Source organism: Cardiocondyla obscurior, linkage group LG04, assembly GCF_019399895.1.
Source record: "Cardiocondyla obscurior isolate alpha-2009 linkage group LG04, Cobs3.1, whole genome shotgun sequence".
Lineage (NCBI taxonomy): Eukaryota > Metazoa > Arthropoda > Insecta > Hymenoptera > Formicidae > Cardiocondyla > Cardiocondyla obscurior.
In genome coordinates, this window is record NC_091867.1 from 3,124,417 (window position 1) to 3,149,469 (window position 25,053).

The window sequence follows — 25,053 nt, forward strand, 5'->3', positions numbered from 1 at the left end:
TGACAAATAACGTTTAAATATGCGTTTCATTAATTATTAACATGGAGAACCGTTTGTTTTCATGTAAATCAAAAGCAGTATAATAACAACAAAATTGAATTATTTATAACATTCATCTATTTAGGTCAAATGCATTATTTTGCTTAAAAATCAATTAATTTATTTTCATCGTTTTAATATGTAAAAAATATGTACTTGTCATCTAATTCGTGATTAAACGGGGAATACAACTAGAACGTGTCACTCAAGCCGACCTATTTTTCTCATATCTAATAAAAGCATCTAATTGCAAAATTTTACTAGTGAAAAATGAATAGTCAAGAAACGATAAATAAAAAGTATACCTACGACACATCGTCGATTATACAATATAAAGTGCCCGTTTCATAAAAAAAGAAAAAAAATTAATAATAATATGAGCCTATCGCTGACATATCTTTTTGGAATACTGTAGCGCACACAAAAAGTAAAAAATTTTTATGTTATTATCTTAAACAATCGTCGGGTATGTTGCTACGCGATTTAATCGTAATGCATCTTTGCATTTCGAGAACTCTGCAGTAACGAAACAGTAGGAATGTATTTACTGTTGTTCAGGAATAGAATCACTTTGTGTTCTAGCTACTCTACAGGTATCTTCATTCCACGGTATCTCAAGCTTGTAGTAAGCCTGATATGTTCTCTTATCCACTTTATGAATACCGGTAGCAGAGGGTTCTGACGTAAAGCCGCAAAATGTAATTTTAATTTGCCTCAAAGTTGCCATTATTAACCGATGAACTTGTGAAAGAGCTTTCGAAATTAAATTGAAAACTGATGTGTGCGTAATAACTAATTTTACGTAGAATTAATATAAGCATTTCTTTGCATTTGAAAAAGAAAAGTGGGTAAAATTATTTAAACGAATAGTTTATAAGATTTGCATGTTTTGGTATTTGTTTGATATTATGTAAATTTAGTGATTACTTTATAAATTGATGTTAAACTAGCTAAAATTAATTTCAGCACTGTCTTTATTAAAGAATAGCCTCAAAATTAAGCATAAATATATTAATATGATTATATCATACTTCTTTTTAATATATGCTTATGTCTTTAATTTTATTTGTTTCTATTCTCCTGCTCTTTTTCTTTAATTAATTAAAAATGTAAAATTTCTAAAATAATATCACCTAACCCTTTCATTTATATTATAAAACGTTCATACTTATTAAATAGAATATATTTTTATTTGTTGCAGAAGTATCGTATTATTCGACGGTACTTGAGGATAGCGGAGATGTTATTGAAGTGGAGCAGGTAAAGTTTTATATCTTCGTTTAATAAAACGCTTTGTACTTTTACACAGCATGAACACTAGACTAACGATAAGTTTTGTAAATCTCGGGAATACTTTTCTGCATTCAAAACTGAGAATACGCCTAAAGAAAGCTTAGTCAAACAAAAACCCATTTGATACGAGAATTATCTCAAGTTTCTCGCAAAGTATTAAATTTGTAAACTTGATTCAATTTTGTTGAAAATGTTTGATAGCGTTTTCTTTCCTACTCTAACCGTTTTTCATCACAAAATTGTTTTATATTAAAAAAAAAAAAATAATAATCTGTTTTCAAAAAACGCTATAGATTGGGGTATCGTGTTATCGGAGTGTCGATATCTGCGGTTATGACTGTAATTATAAATGTCAGTAACAAATATGCGTGCTTGAAAAACAACGTCCGTCACATCCCTCATATTGCAAACGTTAATTAAAAATCATAAAACGCCGCCTCTAAATCACTTAAACATTCGGAAATTAAAAACATTATTTAAAATGATTTGTTTCAACTATTATTTTAAATTCTATAAACAGTTATTTAATAAACGCCATAGTGTCCGTCAATTAAACATTGCGTTTATTAACAATCTTTCTAAGAGTACATAATAAAATACAATGTTTAATTCACAATTTAACATCATTGCTTGAATTAATGAGAAAGGCGCGGACTTAATATAAAGTCGGAAAGCAACAATGTGACCGAGAATTCTAAAGTCGGGGAAGATTTCTAAGAGAAGAAATTAATGGGAGTGTTAGTTTTCAGCGGTTTGCGATAGTAATTGCTACTTCTGTTAACTGTTAATCTCAGAAAATTTACTCAACTCCGATTCTTCCTTAGAGGCAAGCTTCTGAATATATTCCTGTAAATTAAAGAGAACCTAAAGGAGAAAGAGACTCTTATCAAAACTTTTCTTTGAAGTTTCCTAATTTACAACGTAAATTAGCTTTACACAATATAAATTGCACAATAGCACGTTGTAAGATTTTCGTTAGATTAATAAAGGTCGGAGCTGAGTTCATTATCGAGCCAGTGATGAATGTGTGCTGTGGTACGTAGATTACTTTTTCGTTTTATTATGCAAAATGTGGCTGCGATATTGTATGCGGGTTACATCGCGGTCGACTGCTTCTACATTTACTACGAATCTCGAGCTACGATATACCACTTCATTCTGTTACGTCGAAGCGAAAAATGTACAGCAAAAGTTGTGGAAAAATAGCAAAATACATCCGGCTACTCGTCACGTATGACATTTGTAAAATATGAGGTAACTGCTTTTGCGATACCGAAAACACGTCGGTGCTGCACAAATCGTTGTATCGCGGGCGTATTCCGCGATAAAAAGCGATTGCCTCGTAGTTTTACATCGCGCACTGAAAAATGGTAATCGCGCATGCAACAGCTGGTGACAGCTTGTGTGATTTGGACGTTGCTTTTCGAGACGTAAATTTAATCGTTTCCTTTGCAAATGTTACAAAGCAAATACGTTGATCGTTGCTTTGTAATTTACAATAGATCGTCAATAGTACACGGATGTACGATAGCAAGTGTAGCCTCTTTGTCTTCAGTTTCCTCGTGAAATGTAAATTTCGATATATGCGAAATGTACGTAACATTTGAATGCCAAATTATTGTGAAAAGTACGGACTTTGATATTTATACGACTTAGCGCACAATGCGTACGTGGAATATTGCAAACTCCCGCACCAAAAATACAAAATGTTGACCTAGTTCATCGCGTACGACGATTGTTACGTGAAAGCTGCTTAATAAGCATCGAAAGCTTAATCCAATGACATTAATGTAAACCAATCCATTACGATGCTTTCGCGTTGCAGAAGCTCGTCAGACAGTGAATTGTCTGACAGTTCTGTCCGTGAGCGATGTATCGTACCTCGTAAACACGATTCGCGAAGGAAGTAAATGCTTTGCAATTTCCTGATAACTTGGAGAGCACAACGTAACTAATGAGCGTATAAAATTTGCATACATAGTTCTCAGTGTTGCACAGTCCGAGTATAAATTTAAGAGTCATGAGTTTATATTGGTTTTAATATAATTGAGAATCCGATTTGACAAGAATTCGAAAGATTTTGATAAAACATACGTCAATTGAAATAAATTGTGTAAGAAGCTCATGCTACTAAAATGGATCATTCGATATCGATTTCCGGGATTAGTTTTTAAAATTTCATGTTTCCTTTTAACGGAAGCGTAACACCCACGCTGCAGCATAGGTCATTAAATAATTAATGTTAGAATGAAAAAATAAGAAGTAGAGAAAGGTAACAGTACGAGAATATCTTTAATATTTTTCCACTTTACGCGAAAACGGTAATTTTACTACTGACAAAAATAAAATAAAATAAAATAATAATAAAATTTAATACGCGAATATTCTTGTGCGAAATAGATATAGAAAAAGTTTCATTTCGTAAAATTAAATTTTTCCTCTTTGAATAGAAATAGTTGAACACATTTTTTACATACTGTCCTATTCATTCCTACTTATCACTAGACGCATACCTAAATTAATAAACGTCGAGCACAAAGGGACACGCCATTTTTCATTACGTTCTGACGTTTACAATTTAAAAGTAAATTAAAACTATCTCGCCAAATAAAATTGAGAATTTAGTACGAGTAAGCAATGCTCCGATGTTATAAGATTATATTAAAATGCATCTGATTTCGTAAAAGAAACGTAATTTGGTTTCCGCGGATTATTTTTAACTCCTTATCGATTTTGTTTGAATCATCTGTTTCTCTCTAGAAGAAAAGACAAAATTAAAATAAAACGACTGCATGACGATGAACGTTACTTTATTAAAAACGACGAAAAGAAAAGACCGTCTTCTCGCGTTCGTTTCAAGCGTAAATAATAAATCGTCTTTTATCTCCGCTTCGAGAAGCTTTCTCAGTATCGGCTCTTTTTTTAAGTATCTTAAGTGGTTTTCTCAAAGGTGTTCATGCTCACAATTTATCGATCTCTCACTTTTATTTATATGTACGCCTATTTTGTGTATATCACGCTATTTTTCATGTGTTTCTTTACGTGCGTGCCAGCTTGAATGCGTGCAAACTCGCGATAGCGATTCGAATCGCTTACGGGACATACAATAATTCATTGCAAAAACATCGAAAAGAAAGAAATATTTTTCTTGGATATTTCGTTCTAGAAAAAAGCAATTTTACAAAAAAAAAAAAAAAAATTAAAGGTATATTTAAACAAATTAAGCTTTAATATGCCTTTTTAAATTCATATTGAAATAGATAAAACGTAAAATATTAAAATCTTACAGAAATATAAAACATTTCTAATTTTAAATATAAAACAATTTAATTTTATAAAATTAATGTAAGTCTTCTCTTGTATCGACTTCCTACAATTCTTATTTTATCTATTGGATTTTTTTTATTGAAAATGTAATAAAAAAACGTGCGTTTTAAATAATTAATTCATTATTTTCAGAGTTTTACGTGGAATTTAGGAAGACCCGTAGACGAAGCGGAAATATTGCAGCTAGCAATTGTATCACGTGGGGTTCTAAGAAACGAAAGGGTTGCAGCAAAATATGGTCTGGTGCTGCAAACGGTGGTACGCGAAGGAAGAATTCTGGTATCGGATTCGCTAGTCGATCTCAATAACAAACCTCTTCCGGTACGTTTCAATATCCAATAAAGGAGAGAACAACGGAATATGTAAACGCAATACATATTGCACATACTTCGACAAATAATCGTTACGTGACTTGAATATCGTACGTTTCGTATCGTACTACAAAATGTTATTGCTCGCATTAAAATTTTAAACATATCGCTGTTCTCTCTCGTCTCTTACATATTCTCAAATAGTTGTCGACAATAATTTTTCACAGTACAGTCTAAACTTTCAAACGTTTTAATCGTTTTTTTACTTAAAACTTCGTTTATATTCTTCTGTAAAGAGAAATTATAAAATGCGAAACATTTACAGTTTAAATGTAAAAAAAAATAAATTTTTTTTTTTAACATTTAAAAGACCTGTGTATATTTTATTTTATTTAAGTTTGTTCTTTTTTCTTTTACCCTATTTCCTCTACGGCAACCGCATTACTTTTTTTTTTTCTTTTTTTCTTTTTTTTCGGAGAACGTTCTCGCATAAAAAGTATTTACGTGACTGACATTTAACATTTTGAACAGACAGATGTACTCATAACTTTTCAGTATTACTGTATCTGGATAAGTATACATTTGGAACTACATTACTATTTTATTATCTTATCTCTTAAAGGAAAGTATTTATATGATAAGTACAAAATTATATTCTTACACGCAAAAATATTAAATTTTGTATTTCTTTTTTTTTGTCTCTTTATCAAAATTTATACCGGGTTTTTTACTTTCCAATCCATTTACGGATAAATTTACTTTTTGCATGCTAGATCACGCTTTCCAAATAGTCCTGGTAATATTGGAAATTGTTAGACATTTTTAAACGAGCGTACGCGCATTTTCCGCCAAGTTACTCTAATTTATGTCGTAACATTACTCTAGCTGTCGTCGTTACGGCGAACTCATGCTCGGCCCCAAAGAACAAAGTTCGCGCACGATATTTCTTTTACTTCCGTTAAACGCACCGATCATCTTAACACCTATCGATCAATCTCTTTAAATACGCTGTTCGCGTGTGCAGGCGGTGGTGTGCTTCGAAATTCGTTACAACCCCCCGGACGGAAGCTGCAGCTCGTACGCGGTCTCAGAAATAATGGAGGACGAGCAACAAATGCTGATCGACATCGAGCAGAACATCGCGAACCTTGAGAAAAGCCTCGAGCAGGCCAACAGTAGCTCAACCAGTGGAAAAAGAAAGGGCTCTTGGCACACTCCCGAGAAAACATCGAAAAAGGGTTTCCTACCAAGAGGCACTTCTCTATCTAGCGAAAAGTCACCTGACACCGGAAAACGGTGAGTGCAACTAATCACGAATAGTAAAGACTACCATTAATATCCTAATGTTGATTTCGTGCACGTATTACAATGATTCATCAGAATTTACTCAATTTTACGCTTAATGAAATGTCGCGCACTCTGTAATATTTTCCCTCAGTCTAGGGAGGCGAATATGTGCCACATAATTATAGTATAAATAATTAATAATAATGAAAATAAATAATTAAACACAATACGTCGTATTGCAGTAGCAATAGTTATTGTAAATTTCATATTTTTCGAGAAATGTATGCGACGCGACGTGTCGGAAACATAAACGAAATAATTACGTGAATTATTACATATATATATATATGTTAAGATCTACATATAGTTTGTCACTCCACGCCCAGTATTAAATTACATCAAATGTATATATACATATATACACGAAAATACATCGCCGAAAGGACCGATGCGCGTGTGTAAACTTCGTTAAAATTATTCGCCAAAGTCATATATTAAACTACGTATCATGTTTACGTTTCAAGCTAATAAATCTATTTAAGAACAAAGCCAAATATTGAATTAGCAGCTAGCAGTATTAATCTAACGAAAATAGCACATGCAGGAAATGGTTAGCGCTTTTTTTTTATTTGTTTTATAAAAACGTACTTGTTAAAGAAATCGTTTTCGCGTGCAATATATCGTACTACGATATTAAACTTTATGTGACTGCGATTAAAACTTTTTTTTTTTTTTTACTGCTAACCGTTATGCTTCTGTTACAACTTTATTGGAAATATGTGAAAAACCACGTACATATAAATGAAAGTTACGTTTAACAATTGCAAATTAAAACATGAATTATTCTAAATACTTTTATTAGGAAATATAATTATTTAAATATTTACTAAATAAGCATTCTTCTATAATATTTTTATATTTATAACAATGTTATAAAGTAATTGTACAATTACACTGACAAAAATATATAGAGGGTATAAAACTTTGAACTTTATAGTCATACCACAACAGCAATTTTTCATTTTATTTGAACTTAAAATTGCATAGAAATGAACTACACGATGCGTTTTATTTAGGAGTTTCGTATTTTGTATCGCGGGATAGAAAACTGAACACGAAATGTGCAGAGATATATCTTCATTAGCGTTTACTTTTTACACGCTATCAAAAGACGGAAAATTGCATTTTACTGTAATCCATTCTTTTTAAATTAAGAATTACAACTAGTAATTATAAGAAGAACAGCTTTTTTAATAAATATTTCTTCATATATATATATTTTTATATTTCTTTAAAAAATAGATTTTATCAATATGTCGTCGATAATATTTTTTTTTACAAAATTTACTTTCCATATTTACTTTTGCAAAAGTTTAAAGTTATATTTTATTCAAATTTGTTTTATATTTTCGTGTTTTATAAATATAAATAAAATGACAAATATAAATGTATTTTCCACTGCATTTTAAGTTTCATAAAAATTTTTTTTTTAATATACGTATATTGACCTTTATAAATTGCCTACGATTACGTCAGTTAATTCGCGTTTTAATATTAAATATCTTGCTATCACGTACCGGTGCTTCATCGACGTCACCGAAACGTGAAAAGATTGTTTAATAAGGGAGACAAAGCGTTAGACAATCTCAATAATGCCGGTGATGTGTTAAAGTTCGTTATCACGATGATCTTGATGAACTTTTTTACGGCGAAAAGGTCAGAGGAGGAAGACGTGAGATACATACATTATTCTTGTACATATATACATTCGGCAATATATAAAATATGAAACAAGTGACTTATTGGTAAAATATTTGTATAAGATATTGGTACACGATCGAAAGAATAAATTGCCAGATAGAAATATTACATGTGCGATGTATGTAACCCAATAACTTCACGCACAAAATTAATAAAGCTTAATGTCACTAAACTAGAAATATTTTCAACATTGGTGATAAATAAAAATTGTTTTTTTATTGTTAGTTTACTGAGAAAAAAAAAGAGAGAAAGAGAGAAACAGATCTGTTATTAGACGATAAGTAAATAAGAAGTGTTGTGATATTTTTTTTAATTTAATTAAAAAGGTTCGCGGATCTAATCACAATCGTGCTAGTTTTTTTTCTTTTTTTTTTGTTTGCTATCTCAGAATGAAAGATGGCTGTAGCTTATACTACTTCATGTAGGGTATTATTAGGATCTTATCTCGATACGTTGAGAAAGAAGTTGCTTTTTATATCTCGCAAGAGGATTAAACTCTCCTGGGAGAGTCATAGCAATTCCTGTCTCTACCTCTCGACGCGAGAACGTAATCGAACGTAACTCATGATCGTCCATACGCGTAATAATGTACTCGTGACATATCCTCGTTCGCAAAACCGCCCACGGTCTCCTCTTGTCATAATCGACGAGAATCGAAATAACACAGATGCGACGTATTATAGAACTTAGACTCTTCAGTTTTGCCCCCGTTTCAATTTGCACGACACGTGCTTCTATTAGCGAATTACTAATAAATAAAAAAAAAAAAAAAGCTTATCAATTAACTCACACATTTTCTAATTTTGTTTAAGTTTTATAACTTTACTTTTTAAGGTGTTAGTAATTTTATTAAATATTAATAAAAATAATTTATAAAATATAGAATTTAATTTTAAAAATAATACTTAGTTAAACCTATGAACATCTACATATTTATACATCTGTAAATGCTTTTTTGTCAAGCTCAGTAATATGTAAGAATTAAGAAAGTGATATTATTTTATGTTACCTAGATTTAATTCATACATTAAGTGATTAAGGGATTTGGAATTCAATTTCAATGTTTGCAACCTCTAAGTATTTTAATCCGCCGATGCGCGTGTATATTTACGGTTACAAGCGGATGATATTACGGCTTTAGAGTGAGTAATGCCATCGGGTCGAGATCGTTGAAGTTCTCGATGTGCAACGACAAGAAACCTGACGGAAGCGATATGAGGTGTTAGTAAATGATTTACCGAGTTAGCTCAAAAAGAGAAAAGTTATGTTCATACGCTGTGAAAAATAATATACGAAGAAATCGAGATATATCCGTTTCCCCTAGAGTTAAACGTTAATACCTAAACTGGAAAATAAAAGTTTTAATACCCTTCTTTCTTTCTTCTAATATACTGAACAGATTATGTTCTGAATGAAGAACTGATACTTGAAAAAAATACAGAAAATCTATTTATATCTACATTACACTGTCTATATTTATATTAAACTTTTTTTAATCAGTCTTATTTTTTTAATCGATAAGGTTTAATTTTTTCAACATAGACCATACAAAAGTTATTAAAATTAAATTTGATTTATTTCTCAATATATTAGATTCCTAATAGATCTCTTTTCTTTAGAAATACCACTTTGAGAACCGTGCGATCGCTATTGAAATTGGGGAAACAAAGACCGCCACGTGCTAGGTCCTGCGACAGCAACTCAGAAACGAGAGAACTACTTGATAAACAGGATTCTAGCTGTCCAACTTCAAACGAACCTTCGCGAACGAATTCTATGACATCCCTCGAAACAAACACGTCCGATAACGACAGTCAATTAAGCGCCAAACCTGAGCAAGAGGAGACAGTTGTAAAACCGGCTAAGAAACTTAAGGTTAAACCTAAGGTGAAAATCATCTCAAGTAATAATTAATATTTATTATTAACTTATATTATTATTAAACATTATAATTTAATTTGCCCAATTATAAGTTTGTTGCAATATAACAAGGAAAATTTCACTCTTCCTTGTTCTAAGTATTAGAAATTCAACAGATGTTTCACGGATATTTTCAAAAGAAATGGAGCTTTCGCGGAAAGTAATTTTGAAATGTCACGGCAAATTGCATTAAGCATTTACGATAATACTGACTCAGCAATTATCTATAAATGACGACGTAATTATCTTTAAACGAGATTGAGGTCAATCGATTCTGAGAGAACAAGTTTAAATTAAACGCAAAGAGAAATTTTTACAAAAAAAAACTGTATTAATTTCGTTTGCTTTGTTTTTCCTTTACAATAAACAGCTTTGATCTCCTCTATTTCTATATCATCTGTTCTATGTTAAGTTATTTTGTAAACGATTAGCAATTTGCAATTAAAACGCGAAGTAAAATATTTCTTGGTTCTGTTTTAAACATCTGTTTGAAGTCTGCAACATTTTTTTGGAGAAGCGAGATAGTATATTCCTTTTATACCGAACAGATACGTGACTTTATTTCAAACATAGATGTAATGTACACGATAACCGTGAAAGCTATTTGTGCGAAAAATTTCTCGGATTTGATTCGTCCTGATGGTCAACTGAGTTTCAAATTCTTTACTATGTTCGTACCGTACCATACATATGTTACCTAAAATTTCTCTCAATCGAGTAACTTTAGACGTGAATCATTACGTTAAATTCGCTTTTAAAGCAGTTGAAAGATGACAAAAAGGTATTTCTTTGCTTTCCCTATATTAAAGCAAACATTTTATATGTACTTGCGCAGATTCAAAGGCGTTGTCATTTGATATTCTGCATCGTGATTCAAGTTCCCTAACTTTGTTTGCATTAACGCGAACTTTTCTCGTTTCACAGGCGAGCGATACCTGGCAAAGCGCGTTAAAAGCCCAAGATTATCAGGTATGCGTTACGATCATAGAAGCGCGGCAACTCGCCGGTCTCAACATGGATCCGGTCGTCTGCGTACAAATTGGAGATCAACGCAAATATACAAGCGTTAAGGAATCGACGAATTGCCCATATTATAACGAAGTAAGAATAAAAAATACATTATCTATTAATTATTTCTTTACTATATGCACGACGAATTTGAATAAAACTGTGAACAAAATAAGCTACATAATTTTTTAAACTAAGTATTAAAATTTTGAATTAAAAAAAATTACTTTTTGCGAAAATATTATAATTCATATATTCATCAGTACTTTGCGTTTTCTTTTTATTAAATTTCACGTTTCTATATCCCTGTACTTTTCGAATATTTTAAATATTAATGTTTTTTTTTATTTTATTTTAATTATTTCTTATTCTAAACTAATCTTTAAAATCTCCTAATAACAATAAAAAATTTTAAAATTACGTTTGAATTATTTTGCTTCTGTTAATCAAGTCTTTCGCGTTTATTTTCAGTACTTCGTCTTCGATTTCCATATGCCGCCCGTTATGCTCTTCGATAAAATCATTACGCTGTCGGTGAGTTTACCTGCACGTATTCATTCAAAACTTTGAAAACGAGAAGATTAAATTAATTTGCTCATTCATATTTAATACATCGGGGACGCGGTTAGTTGCACGATAAAATCGTGCGTTCTGAATAATTTCTAAATAATTTCGCTCCGTTACATTTCTCTTGTTCGTAATGGAAATTTAAATAAATGTCGAAAACCTATTAAACAAGAATGATTTAAGGCGAAAGAACATTAAATTGCTTTTGGGAATTATAACACTAGCGAATGATATTATTAGATAACAGATGGAGCGATTTATAATGAAGATAAGAATGTGGGAGGATAAGAAAGAGGCTAAAACAGCATATTTTTGTTAATAACATGCAGGTGCAGCAATCGCGGAATCTCTTACGCGCTAATCTAACGTTGGGCAGCTTTAAGTTAGACATCGCGACTGTATGGGCACAACCAGGTACAGGTTTCCCGAGACCATGGATGAGTCTACTACTCGGTGTACTCGGAAATTTCATTCTCTCGGAAACACTCGCGTTAAACAGCTCGCGATAACCAAAAATTATATTTAAAATTAAAAAGCACAATACGTCGTTAGTGTTGAGAAAATTAAAACTACAAAGTACAAATTATTTAAACACAAAAAGTTTTGAAAATAAAATAACAATGAATACCGAAGTAATCAGTTACATTTCAAACCAAGGGTTTTTTAAATTTTTTTTTTATTTATTTTATTTTATTTTTTTTTTTGCGAAAATTCAGAGATACTTCACGCGAATTTCATCGCGATAAAAGTATTCGTTGCTTTATTTAACCAATTAAACAAGTTCCTGCGAGTGTCCCACCGAAAGTTTTATCGCTGCGCGTAAATTAAATTGTCAAGTAGTACACCTGGTATGAGATTCGATATGCAGTATATGTATACCAATTTTCGACGCTCTAATAAACTTGAACAAATTAATCAAAGCTAAAGGTCCCGAACAAAATATCGATTACGCCATTAACAGTGCATCGTAATCACATGTTTAATTGCATTAAGGTTGTATAATTCTCGCATACCGTCCAATGCTGTAACCAGATTCTTTTTTATTTGTAGAAAATAATTAACGCTTTAAATTGATGTTAGAAATGGCAATGGCACGTGTTTGATAATGATAAAAGGATTACATATCAAGTTTAATTGATACTTTTTAATATATTGATGCGTTCTGAATATAATTAAAGTCATAATGCGTGGGCGAAACACGTAATTATCGAATAAACCAATCAAACATTTTCAAAAGTATTATTAAAAGTTAACAAAAGTAAAATTTAAAATGTATACCATTGGAGGTGATATTCATATTACTCTGGATTCTCAATTTAAAACGCATTTTCAAAAAAAAAAAAAAAAAAATATATACAGAGGTCGAAAATTGAAATATAAATTGCAATTTTATTTTTCGAACTGTTTTATACACTAAGGAAATCAGGGCTTTACGATTGCTCTTTTACAGATCTCTCTTTTAATTCTTTGCTATTCTCTTTCATCTCTATTTCAATAACTGTCACATTGTAAACTGTACATTAAAAGTCAGAGAATTTATCCGGAAAAAAAAAGACCGAAAAAGCATATGATAAAAGCAAACAACAGCATAAAAAAATTATTAATACAAAAACTTTCAGCATTTTATTTTAATCTGGTACCATTAATTTTCAAAACATAATTTCATATATGTATATTTGTACAAAAAAAATTTTATTTTTTATTTCATAAAAAAATGTAAAATGTCAAATTCTGAAATTAAATATTTCCTTTTAAAATATTATTTTTGTATTTCTATAATACGTGTGCTGCTTTTTTTTTTGGATAAACTTTCAAGTTAATCGTAAATTTCTTTTTTTCTTTGATAAACCATCGCGTTTCAACGATCGACGTAAATTTAATTCCTAGATCATCAATTTTATCATAAGTGGGCTCTGCTCACCGACCCGGATGACATTGCCGGTGGACCTAAAGGCTACTTAAAATGCGATATAAGTGTTATTGGTAAAGGCGATACCATAAAGATCCCACCCAAAAGCGAAAAGGACGAAGACGATATCGAGGGTAATCTCTTATTGCCGGATGGTGTGCCAATCGAGAGGCAACGTGCGAGATTTATAGTGAAGGTGTACAGAGCCGATGGTTTGCCGAAAATGAACAGCAGCATTATGGCGAACGTAAAAAAAGCTTTTACAGGAGAAGTGAAAGACTTGGTGGATCCATACGTTCAAGTGTCCTTTGCTGGACTTAGCGTAAGCTTTAAAAATTATCCTCTTTTTTTTTTTACGCGCTTTGCTAATTTAAATATTAAAAATTATTTTTAAATATAATAATTATCGCTATATTTCTAATCAAAGTAGTTAGCTACCTGATTTACGATGTTATTTGAAACTTGCAAGAAGGAATTTAATTAAAATACAAATTTGGTAACTACAGGGAAAAACGAGCGTGAAGAGACATAGCTACGCCCCGGTATGGAACGAACAGATAGTCTTTACTGAGATGTTTCCTCCTCTTTGTCAGAGGATAAAGATACAATTATGCGATAACGACCCGGTGCACGCCACCGTCATCGGTACACACTTCGTCGACTTAAAGCAAATTAGCAACGACGGAGAAAAGGGTTTTCTGCCGACCTATGGTCCGGCTTTCATTCATCTTTACGGCAGCATCAGAGATTACAGTCTCATAGACGAGCATTCGACTTTGAACACTGGCTTGGGCGAGGGAATTTCGTATAGAGCAAGGTTGTGTAGTATAATTAATATTTTTTAATAATTAAAAATATATACAGTTAAAATCAATTGATGTAAAATTGATTAGAGATGAAACATTTCCTGTAGAACGAGATATGTTGTGTCGTAACTTATTCTATCTTTTCGATTATTTTTCAAATCTAGACTATTGATAGCGATACGAACCGAAATCACCGATAACGTGGAAATAGCACCGTCGGAAGTTGAGGTGGAACCGACAGTGCCCGTCAACGAAACCGCTTATGCAAGAAACGAAGAGTTCTTCCTATTCTCCACAATTATGGACGCCACAATGATTGATAAGAAGATCAGCGATAAGCCGATGTACTTTGAAATATCGATTGGAAATGCAGGCAACGCTCTCGACGGTCACAATGAAAGTTTCAAGGTGAAAGATTTTGTACGATTAAATTTTTAAGTGTCCTCGAAAGAAAGTTAGGAATTTATCTCGTTAACCCGCCTCAAAAAAAAAAAGCAGAAAATAATCAGGAAGAAATTTTGTGAAGTAAAGCCTGTTATGTTACAGATGTACGATAGAGGATCGAAAGGCGGAACGAGCGGGGACGAAGAAGACTTACAAGAAATTCTCACTGGATCCTGGCAAAGTACCACGCCGGCTAGTAAACCGATGACACACGATAAAATTTATTATTTCTTGCCGTATTGGGACGATAAGCCGTGCCTTCATGTGAGAAGTATATGGCCGGATTACAGACGAAGAATGTACAACAGTAATATTATCGGCAAGATTGTCGACAAACTGGTGAGTTTGCAATTTTAATATTATTAACTATAACTATTCAAGCTTTGATTTCTATTCGCATCAATTTTTTTTTTTTAATAATAACATAGCGCAGTTACTATACATTATATCTGACTACAGTAAAGAGATTACCGCGTTTTTAATTCAATAGATTTACAATAAACCCGATAACGCAGCACGGCTTTTCTTTATATTCCCGGTAGGAGGAAGGATTGTCGGAAGTACAATCGCATTTGGAAGACTCAACGTGTGAAAAGCTTTTAAAATCTACTCTTGAGGAGCTGAGCGCCAATTGTAACCGTTACGTCAGTATTAGCAAATCTAGCGTGACTGGTCCCGGTGTTGGAAAAACGAAACTGGACAAGGAGCGTACGAAACTATGCCAACGAGAAGTAGAAAATATCGGAATCCTGTCGCGCAATCTCAAAGCTCTCGTGACTAAAAGCAGTTTCAAGGAAAGACTAAAGACGGCCCACAGTTACTTGCAGAAATTAAAATTTCTCGTTGAGGATGTAACTGTTTCTTATTTTTTTTTTCTAATGTTATATTTGTACCGTTACATATGTGCTTTATATAATCGATAAACTCTATTCTTTTTACAGCCGCAAGACTCTCTGCCAGATGTATTCATCTGGGTGATTAGCTCAGGAAGACGAGTGGCATATCAGAGGATACCTGGTCGCGAGCTGATTTATTCAGTAGTTGACGAGGAATGCGGCCGACATTGCGGCAAAGTGCAGACTATGTTTCTCAAGGTAAGTATATTGAATCAGTTTCGCAAATAGTCTTGTATATAATTTAATGTATTAAATAATTATTAAGATTTCGGTGATAGAACACTTTAAATACGTATTAATATCGCGAATATTTAATATTACGCGACCCCTTTTATTATTATTATTTTTCATATTATTTTATGCAATTGTACGATTTGTACAATTTTTTATAACCCTAAAATCGGAGTGCATTATAAAAAAAAATAAACCATGCGACTCACCGGTCGATGCGCAGCAGCGGAGTTATATGCAGCATCGATGACTCTGTAACAAACAATAATAAAAATTAAATTGTAGAGATTGAAATAGTATACACAGTATAAAATAATTTTTACGCGTTTCTAAATTTTTAGTTAAACAATTAAAATAAAAATCTATTATTTGAATATTTCTAAAACAATTAAATAACAATTTAAATTTTTCCTAGAATTAAAAACTTTTTCATTTATATTAAACTCTATTATTTATTTATTGGTATTGCAACGACAAAAGGATTCTGATAGTCAGTAAAATGTTAATTTTTATAGAAATTAAAATTGATAGTTACCTCAGGGTTGCTCCGCTGATGCAGGACGCCCATCCTGGGCCTCCTCCTCCACTCAGTTTGGGACGTGTCGAGCCGTCCTTCCGCGTACTGGAAACTCGCGATAATTCGCGACCGAGTGAATTTACATCGCGAGAATTAATTATTTAATACTGTCTTCCGCGCGATGTTAAACGGCACTCGCGTTTATAAAACTCGTGTAGCAAAGTCACACGCCCGAAAACTTTAACGACATTCCCGAAGAAAAAAAAACGACCGACGAACTGGCTGCAGTTCGTTTAGTTAGTTATGTCGGCGACGAAAGCACTTTCGCTCCTCCGGAGATTGTGCTGTGCTGATGCAAAGGGAGAAAATATACAGTTAATTAATACAATTTGGTGTTAGTAGTTATTATACGCGAAGCTATTTCTGTTTAATATTATTTAATATTATTTTTTATTTTTATAAATTGCGCGAGTTGTATATTATGATTTATATTTTTATATTTTATTGTAATTAATTTTTCACGTGGACTGTCTATTTCCCTACAATGTTAGTATGAAAAAAGCATGCAACTGACCTATTAATTGATGCGCAGCAGCGGAGTTACGACAATCCTGTAACAAACAAATAAATTTTTTTATTGTTGAGAGAGATATATCAAAGTAATATTCACTGTTTAAAAATAAAAATAATTTTCACGCGCTTTTAATTAATATTTTAGTTGAATTATTATTTCTAATTGGTATTAAAAAAAGAAAACGATGAATTAAGACCAAAAAAAAAAAAAGAAAATCTTAATTTTATAGAAATATAAAACTAATCCTTACCTTGGGGATGCTCCGCCGAGGCATGCTGCCCTTCCTGAGCCTCCTCCTCCTCTCGGAATGTCAGACTGGTCCTTCTCCTCCTCTCGGGATGTCAGACTGGTCCTCCTTCAGCACTCGCGAATAATCCCGGATAAGTTAAAATCGCGCGACCTGGCACGACACTCGCGAAACAAAATCGGACGAATCGCCGGCGGTTCGTTTATAGAATATCAACGACGAGAACACTTTCAGCTTCTCCTTTAGGTCTGAAACAGAACAGAAATTTCACTTGGTTAATAACAAATCAACTAAGAGAATATACTGTAAAAGTACAATCACTTTACGGCGCGTGTAGAAACCCACTCGCGTTGCTTTCAGTGTAGTCTGCTATTACGTGCGACGTGACGCGATGACCTAAACACAGTGCACGAGTCTTGTACACTATCGAGATTCCCGTAGCTCGCGCGATTGTCGTAGATCAGGTATCAAGTCAGCTGAGTGGACGGCACCGTAACTCTTTCAACGCAACGGCCTAACGCTACGTAGAACGTAGATAGATATGGCGTTTGCTGCGGCGACGACGTCTAGCGTACGTTACCCTGGCGTGATGTGCGTCGAATCTCACACGAAGCGCGTGGTATAATACATGTCCGCGGAGCGCGGTCACAGAGAACAGTGGACTGAAAGGAAACGCGTCTTACTACTACGTCTCCCGTTCTTGGCGGTCGAGGGGATCGAGAGGAGGAGGAGGAGTCACGTACGTTAGCCACAATGGTCGCAGCAAACACCATGAGAATGGAACTTACTTCAAAAGACGAAAGGTCACTCGCGATGTTGTTGCTTGACCGGCGGCCGACCGGCCGAGACCCCGAAATATGGCGGAAAGGCAGGAGATCGCTGCAGGCTGATCACGGCACGGTGCTGCGCATGAACTATCCGTGTCTCCCAAATGCTTCAACCGTCCGACGTTCAATGACCTTGATATCGGCGACGAAAGTACTGGTTTCCCCGGGTTTTCATCTAAACAGAAAACGAATAACTGATTAGATAGATTCTCTTCTATTCACCGCACAAGATCGTAATTATGGGGGAAAAAGTTTATGACACAAGACGAAAGTAATCGAATCGGATACGCGACAAACTAAACTGCGACGTTGAGTGATTTTACGCGTAATATTCACTTCGCACATGCTCTACTCGTAAAGGTGAGCAATCGAAAATGATAATTAGTGTGAACCGATTGCTTTAATTAGCAAATTTAGTTACCTTTCGGCGTTTTTAACGACGAGAGCTCTCGACAGTTCCACTCGCTAAGTACTGCTAAGTCCGACTGATGCGCCGCTGCACCGTCAGCCGTGCGACGGCGGCCGAGAGTGGTGGGAGTCGAGATTGCCGAGAGTCCGCGGGACTATCCGAATTGCCCCGAAATTTTTATCTGGTATATGTAGGCTAATTTAGGCTGTTTTACAAATTATAAAACATTTTACACATTAGATATTGTATTTAATATTCACTTCGATTTATTGCCGATATTGTTACTGTTGGATACGTCGCGATACTCGTTAGTTACGTTAATTATTTATTGCTCTGCATATAATTAACTCAAAAATAAGAATATAATTTATGTATTATATATACATATATTACATTTGAAAGAATGAAAAATATTTAAAATGCCACGTGAGGTACGTACAAATATTTTTAATTTCTTGCTGAAAATTGTAAGTAAATTAGTTTTTTTTTTACATAGAAAAAACAATAATAATTGTACAACTAATTTTTCCAAGAGGGAATGTATCAGTCCCACCTGTCACTGGGGCTAATATAATACTAACGTTTAATATTGTATTATTTCTTATGTATCATATGGATTTATATATAGCTTCCAGGCAAGAAAAGATTTGGACCTTCAGGATGGGCAATCCAAACGAAATTGCAGATCTATATGTGGCTAGGAATATTAAAGCATAAGAAGTATTTTATTCAAAGCTTACCAAAGGGATATGAAATTAGTCATGAATTGAGAAATGTGGAAAGGCCTCGTGCTTTACCACCTACTGTAATTCATTATACCCAAAAGCATGTAAATATATTTTTTTATTTACATAATTTTCCATGTAAAAAAATGCATAATATTATTTTTAATTATTCTGATATGTTTGCTAGAAATTTCAGTTGAGGGCTCACATGTATCAAGCCAGATCTCTGATCGGCAGTGATGCATCTGGTTTATCTGATCCATTTGCGAGAGTGATTTGTGGTGAGTTTTGTAGGACCACTCAAGTGATCGACGAAACCCTCAGCCCAACATGGGACGAATTGCTGTTGTTTGATGATATTTTAATCTATGGCACTGCCGAAGAGATTAAAAAGGATCCACCCTCTATCGTCATCGAGCTATTTGATCAGGATAAAGTGGTATGTCAAACAGTTTTATTACTATCTTTTATTCTATAAATAATTGTTATGTATTACTTTTAAAACGTGAAAATTTATCTACTTGTTAAGATTTTATCTAATGTTTGAAATTATAATCAGCAGATTTTGTTTAAAGTGCATGGCTGTTTTATGTGCAATTAATGTGCTCAAAATTATTAAAATAATATTTAATATATAAGTCGGTAAAAAATATTTTTTTAAAGTTTTGTATTAAGTTTAGATTCCATTTAATTTCAATTACAATGACGTGTTAACAAAACGTTAAAAAGAATTATTGCTTCTATGATTTTGTAATCATTTTTTTTGCAGAGTCATATTGTAGCTATGGACATAAAACTGCATGAGGGCTCTGCTTTGACAGTTTGTATAAAACATTTTGACATTTATACGATGCCGGATAACACGACGCATGCAACACAATACCCGCACCGGAAACACACATAATATACAGTCAGCATGGCACTCGTTATTTATGTGTTAGGATATAGGTATACCGTCAAACTTATGCAATATCAGAATTTGTGTGCTCGAAATTTCAAGACAGCCAGTTTCCAAGTTCTGAAATTACTGCAATAGTCTACAAAGAGTCACATCCACCCACACAACTGCACAACCGCAAATTACTTTTGCGTAGGATTTGGTTCCCTTTACCTTACTTGGTTTCATGCTATTGTGGTAATTAGATACATCTCTATTTAGAAATTTCAGTATTTCCATTATAAACTATATATATTTAGACAAATTTACGTCATTAATGCAGATATACATATATATACTATACTTGTTTCCTTTTTTGTAAATCTCAAATTTCATTTTTTGCACTCTTTCGCAATAATAAATAAACATTCAATAATAAGTAAATTAAAAATTATGCATTTAATCAACGTAAATGTTCCCCATTTTATAATTTCCTTACTTCGTAACCACACGGTTGATTAATAACATATTTATTCGGACACATTAAAATCTATCTTTACGATTTCAGGGAAAATCAGAGTACATCGGTCGAGCCATCGCACGACCGCATGTCAAACTTGCCTGTGAGCCGTATACTCCTCCACAATATCCGCCGTCTTTGGAATGGTATGATGTTACGAGAGGAGCTTCAAGAGCTGGCGAACTTCTAGCGGTCTTTGAATTATTGGAATATCCTTCCACAAAAGATTACGGTTTTCCTACTTTACCGGATCCTAAAGATTACAGCTGCGGATCTCAGGCTCCGGGTTCTGGCCAAGATCAAGGCCCGATTCTTCCTGTGCCCGTGGGAATTCGACCTACTTTATCGAAATATCGGTAACGTTATTATCGTCATTGATTTAAAAGTCTTTTATATTTTTTAGTTTCTAAAAACAATTTTTTAATAAAATTTGTAGAAATATATAGTTTATTAATAATTATATTTGTAAAAATTTAATTGACGTGTGTAATTCATTAATTCGGTATTCAAATGTTATTATACATTTTCTTGTGGCATGTTTAATTGATAGAATCGAGGTGCTATTTTGGGGTTTGCGAGATCTGAAAAGAATTCATCTATTAACTGTCGACAAGCCTCGCGTAGATGTTGAATGCGCCGGCCACATTCTCTATTCGTCCGTCATAGCAAATGCGAAGAAAAATCCGAATTTCAACACGCCGATTAAATTTCTGGAGCTGGAGCTTCCTGAACAGGAGCTTTATCGACCTCCTTTGACCATAAGAGCGGTGGATTGTCGGAGTTTTGGTAGATATACCCTCGTTGGTACTCACACCATCAATTCGATTCACAAGTATATGTACTATCCTTTGACTAAAAGGGCAAAGGATGCTCAAGAGAGGAAGAAGAGCTTATATCAATTACAGTGCACGGGTAATTACATAATCGATTACTTGTGAGACGCTTTGAGACTGCTTTATAATTGTAATACAAATAAAATATAAACTAAATAAAAAATATGTAGTTTAATTAAATAGAACATAATTAAATTTTGCTGAAATAATAATACAATTATATTATTGAAAAATATGATAAATAATAATTTTTATTATGTTGCAAGAAAAGGTCTCGTTCTATAATAAATTGCATTGCTTATTATAACAAATTTAAATTTAACAAATATTAAATAAAACATTACGTACTAATTAAGCAATTAAGCAATAATGCGCTGTTAGCAATTTTAGCGTTTTAATTACCAATATTTTAATTTTAAAACGTTATATATTATTACAGCTCTTGATACATCTAAGTCGAAACTCCAACAAACGTCATTAGTTGAATCGATGACTGATTTGGAAGCTAATAATGGAGATACCGTTATCACTCTTGGATTTGAATTAGGATGTGGTCCAACAAAGAAAGATAAAACGGAACAAAATTTACGTAGGAAGCATAGCTTGTCTAGTGATAACAATATAGGTACGTTTGCAAAATAAGATTTAATTAAAACTAATTGTATTAATTTAATTATTAGAGATGCTCGTTATTATTTTTTAAATATTTTAACATTTGTTTTGATATTTATATGATATGTGAGGTAGAATTTTTAAACCTTGATTTTTAGGCGATGTAGGATCATTAGAGGACGGAGATCGCTGCCAGGACTGGTGGACAAAGTACTTTGCATCTGTAGAAGCAATGATCGAGGAGAACAAAGAACTGCGTAAGGAAAAATCTATATTTCAAAGTCAACCAAATGGAACGCTACCGATGCTTTTTGATGAAGCTGTAACGCCAAGTCAAACAGCTGACAAGAATTCTGGAATTAATCCTACGAAGAGGCTGTTTGGTCTAAAATCACCTACAAATGCGGTGAAGTTTGTATCGAGGCTCAGTCCAAAACAAACCCAGCACAAATATAATAAGACTGCTTTGCTGAAAATATACCCTGGAGAATTAGAAGCGCAACCTGAATTTGAACAATTTAAGGAATGGTTACACACTTTCGAATTGTATCGAGGTAAAAAAACTGGTGACGAGCCCGAAGATGAATCAAGAATTGTCGGTAATTTCAAGGGCGCATTGAAAGTCTACAAGTGGCCGCTACCTAAGGATCTAGTTGATCACACTGTAATGGGTTTCGATCCGCAATACGGATTTTTCCAAGGTGTCCCGTCGAATGAGCCTATTCACGTTCTAGTACGAGTGTACATCGTTAAAGCTAATGATCTTCATCCTTGCGATCTGAATGGAAAAGCAGACCCCTACGTAGTTTTACAATTGGGGGGTAAAAGAGTTAGCGATAAGGAAAATTATGTCTCAAAGCAATTGAATCCTGTCTTCGGAAAGTAGGTTTTTTGTGCATTTATTTATTTATTAAATTTTGTATTAAGCTAAGAATCTAATTACAAATTTACGTTTAAGATGTTTCGAGATTGAGGCAACATTTCCGCAGGATTCTTTGCTCACCGTACAAGTTCTAGACTGGGATTTGGTCGGAACAGACGATATGATTGGTGAAACCAAAATTGATTTGGAAAATCGCTTCTACAGCAGACATCGAGCTACATGCGGACTTGCAAAAAAATACGACGAGTAAGTAATGGAAGTCAACTGACTCTAAGTCAAACATATTATATTTATCATGTTATTTACTTAGAATTTTTTAGCCACCTATATGAATGCATGATTAAATTACCGTTTTTGTTGATTGTAATTTGAGATTAAAAAATAATTTATTAGATTGTTCTTTTTAATATTATAAATTCCGATGCACGAAGTTTATTAAACATTATTTCTATTCTAGATCTGGATATAATAAATGGAGAGATGCAATGAAACCGACTCAAATACTTTCGAAGCTATGTAAAGATGGTAAAATCGATGGACCAATGTATTCTCACGGACGCGTTACAATCGGTAGAAAAACTTTCTCTCTTTCAAACGAGGAGATGGAATATTATATGCATACAAAGGGTACGTGAAAAGATTAATATAAATATTAAAAGAATATATCATAATTCTTATAATAACACTTCCACATATGAATATATATGTATATAGTTTTAGTATATGTATTGAAATTATTATAGGAATGGAAGAACATCTCGCTTTAGCCGTTCTTCATCAATGGAACGCTTTTCCGCGAATAGGTTGTGCTCTGGTACCCGAACACGTGGAAACTCGGCCGCTTTATAATCCTGAGAAGCCTGGAATTGAACAGGGAAAATTAGAAATGTGGGTGGACATGTTTCCAATGGACATGCCTTCGCCCGGACCAGCTCTCGATATTTCACCGAGAAAGCCTAAGAGTTATGAATTGAGAGTTATCATATGGAATACAGATGATGTCGTTTTGGAAGATGATGCTTTTTTCACTGGTGAAAAAATGAGCGACATTTATGTAAAAGGGTATATATATATCAACTTCTAAAAAATTAATTTTTCTTTATAAAACATTTTTCAATTGTGTTAGTTTCAGTTTTTAAAATTCAAATACAATTATACTATAATCATGTTATACGTATATCTGTTTGACGTTGCTTAACAGATGGGTGAAGGGACCAGAGGACTGTCAATCTACTGATATTCACTATCGATCGTTAACTGGCGAAGGAAATTTTAACTGGCGCTTTATATTTCCATTCGATTATCTAGTAGCAGAAGAAAAGATCGTTATTAATCGTAAAGAAAGTTTATTTAGCTGGGACGAAACCGAATGTAAAATACCAGCACGCCTAGAGCTACAAGTAATTATTGAATATGTTAAATTGATTTCAATCTTGTTTCGGTAGGTAAAACTGAATCTTTACAGGTTTGGGATGCAGATCATTTCTCTGCAGACGATTTCTTAGGTGCGATAACCCTCGATCTCAATCGATTTCCGCGAGGAGCGAAAAATAGTAAGCTCTGTTCATTGGGAATGCTAAAAACAGATGGTTCTGTGCCAACGGTTAACATCTTTAAACAAAAACGTATAAAAGGATGGTGGCCGTTTTATGTGAAAAAAGAGAATGAAGATATGGAGCTAACAGTAAGATATTTTTTTTTTTATATAACTACTTATTATTAATAAATTATGTTTTATTATTTTACACAGGGTAAGGTCGAAGCTGAGATACATTTACTCACTAAAGAAGAGGCCGAAAAAAATCCTGCTGGTTTTGGTAGAAACGAGCCCGATCCACTAGATAAACCAAAGTGAGTATAATAAGATGCAATAATGTGAGTCTTTTTTTATTATGCTCAATTTAAAATTAACTTTTATATCTTAAATTTTTTTCACAGTCGACCAGATGCATCTTTCATGTGGTTTCTCAATCCACTAAAGTCTATCAAATATATAGTTTGGCATAATTATAAATGGGCTATTTTAAAAGCTATAATTGCGATCGGATTAATCATACTTTTGCTTTTATTCTTTTACGCAATACCAGGTTATTCCGTAAAGAAAATCTTGGGAGCTTAAAAAATGCAATGTATAATTGTTGTTTAACAATTTAAAGATATAATTGTGCTGTATTATTATGCTGTACAAAGTCGATGTAAATTAGCATGTTATCGAATTAATTTCGTCAAT

The 25,053-nt window shown here is 33.2% G+C and overlaps 1 protein-coding gene and 1 long non-coding RNA gene across 4 annotated transcripts in view; one reads left to right on the forward strand and one right to left on the reverse strand.

Annotated features, from left to right (window-relative positions):
* Window positions 1–24,942, forward strand: part of LOC139101594 (otoferlin) — a 29,130-nt gene extending 4,188 nt beyond the window's left edge. The window contains exons 2-28 of one of the 3 annotated variants that reach the window (XM_070654858.1): window positions 1,241–1,299; window positions 4,792–4,980; window positions 5,995–6,266; window positions 9,638–9,905; window positions 10,863–11,039; window positions 11,418–11,480; window positions 11,843–11,927; window positions 13,401–13,744; window positions 13,929–14,239; window positions 14,393–14,636; window positions 14,775–15,011; window positions 15,215–15,523; window positions 15,614–15,766; window positions 19,002–19,202; window positions 19,286–19,537; window positions 19,868–19,918; window positions 20,544–20,851; window positions 21,046–21,407; window positions 21,768–21,953; window positions 22,099–22,822; window positions 22,899–23,069; window positions 23,281–23,450; window positions 23,567–23,885; window positions 24,025–24,223; window positions 24,289–24,507; window positions 24,574–24,674; window positions 24,762–24,942. In XM_070654858.1, the coding sequence (XP_070510959.1) occupies window positions 1,241–1,299; window positions 4,792–4,980; window positions 5,995–6,266; window positions 9,638–9,905; window positions 10,863–11,039; window positions 11,418–11,480; window positions 11,843–11,927; window positions 13,401–13,744; window positions 13,929–14,239; window positions 14,393–14,636; window positions 14,775–15,011; window positions 15,215–15,523; window positions 15,614–15,766; window positions 19,002–19,202; window positions 19,286–19,537; window positions 19,868–19,918; window positions 20,544–20,851; window positions 21,046–21,407; window positions 21,768–21,953; window positions 22,099–22,822; window positions 22,899–23,069; window positions 23,281–23,450; window positions 23,567–23,885; window positions 24,025–24,223; window positions 24,289–24,507; window positions 24,574–24,674; window positions 24,762–24,942 (6,155 nt within the window). The remainder of the gene's footprint in view (window positions 1–1,240; window positions 1,300–4,791; window positions 4,981–5,994; window positions 6,267–9,637; window positions 9,906–10,862; window positions 11,040–11,417; window positions 11,481–11,842; window positions 11,928–13,400; window positions 13,745–13,928; window positions 14,240–14,392; window positions 14,637–14,774; window positions 15,012–15,214; window positions 15,524–15,613; window positions 15,767–19,001; window positions 19,203–19,285; window positions 19,538–19,867; window positions 19,919–20,543; window positions 20,852–21,045; window positions 21,408–21,767; window positions 21,954–22,098; window positions 22,823–22,898; window positions 23,070–23,280; window positions 23,451–23,566; window positions 23,886–24,024; window positions 24,224–24,288; window positions 24,508–24,573; window positions 24,675–24,761) is intronic. The other 2 variants (XM_070654860.1, XM_070654861.1) reach the window with 2 other exon arrangements.
* LOC139101616 (uncharacterized) lies at window positions 15,973–17,336 on the reverse strand. The gene is made up of 4 exons (XR_011545586.1): window positions 17,141–17,336; window positions 16,891–16,927; window positions 16,335–16,665; window positions 15,973–16,051 (listed from the first exon to the last, which is right to left on the reverse strand). It is a non-coding gene; the product is annotated as an uncharacterized lncRNA (long non-coding RNA).
* Window positions 24,943–25,053: the final 111 nt, after the last annotated feature.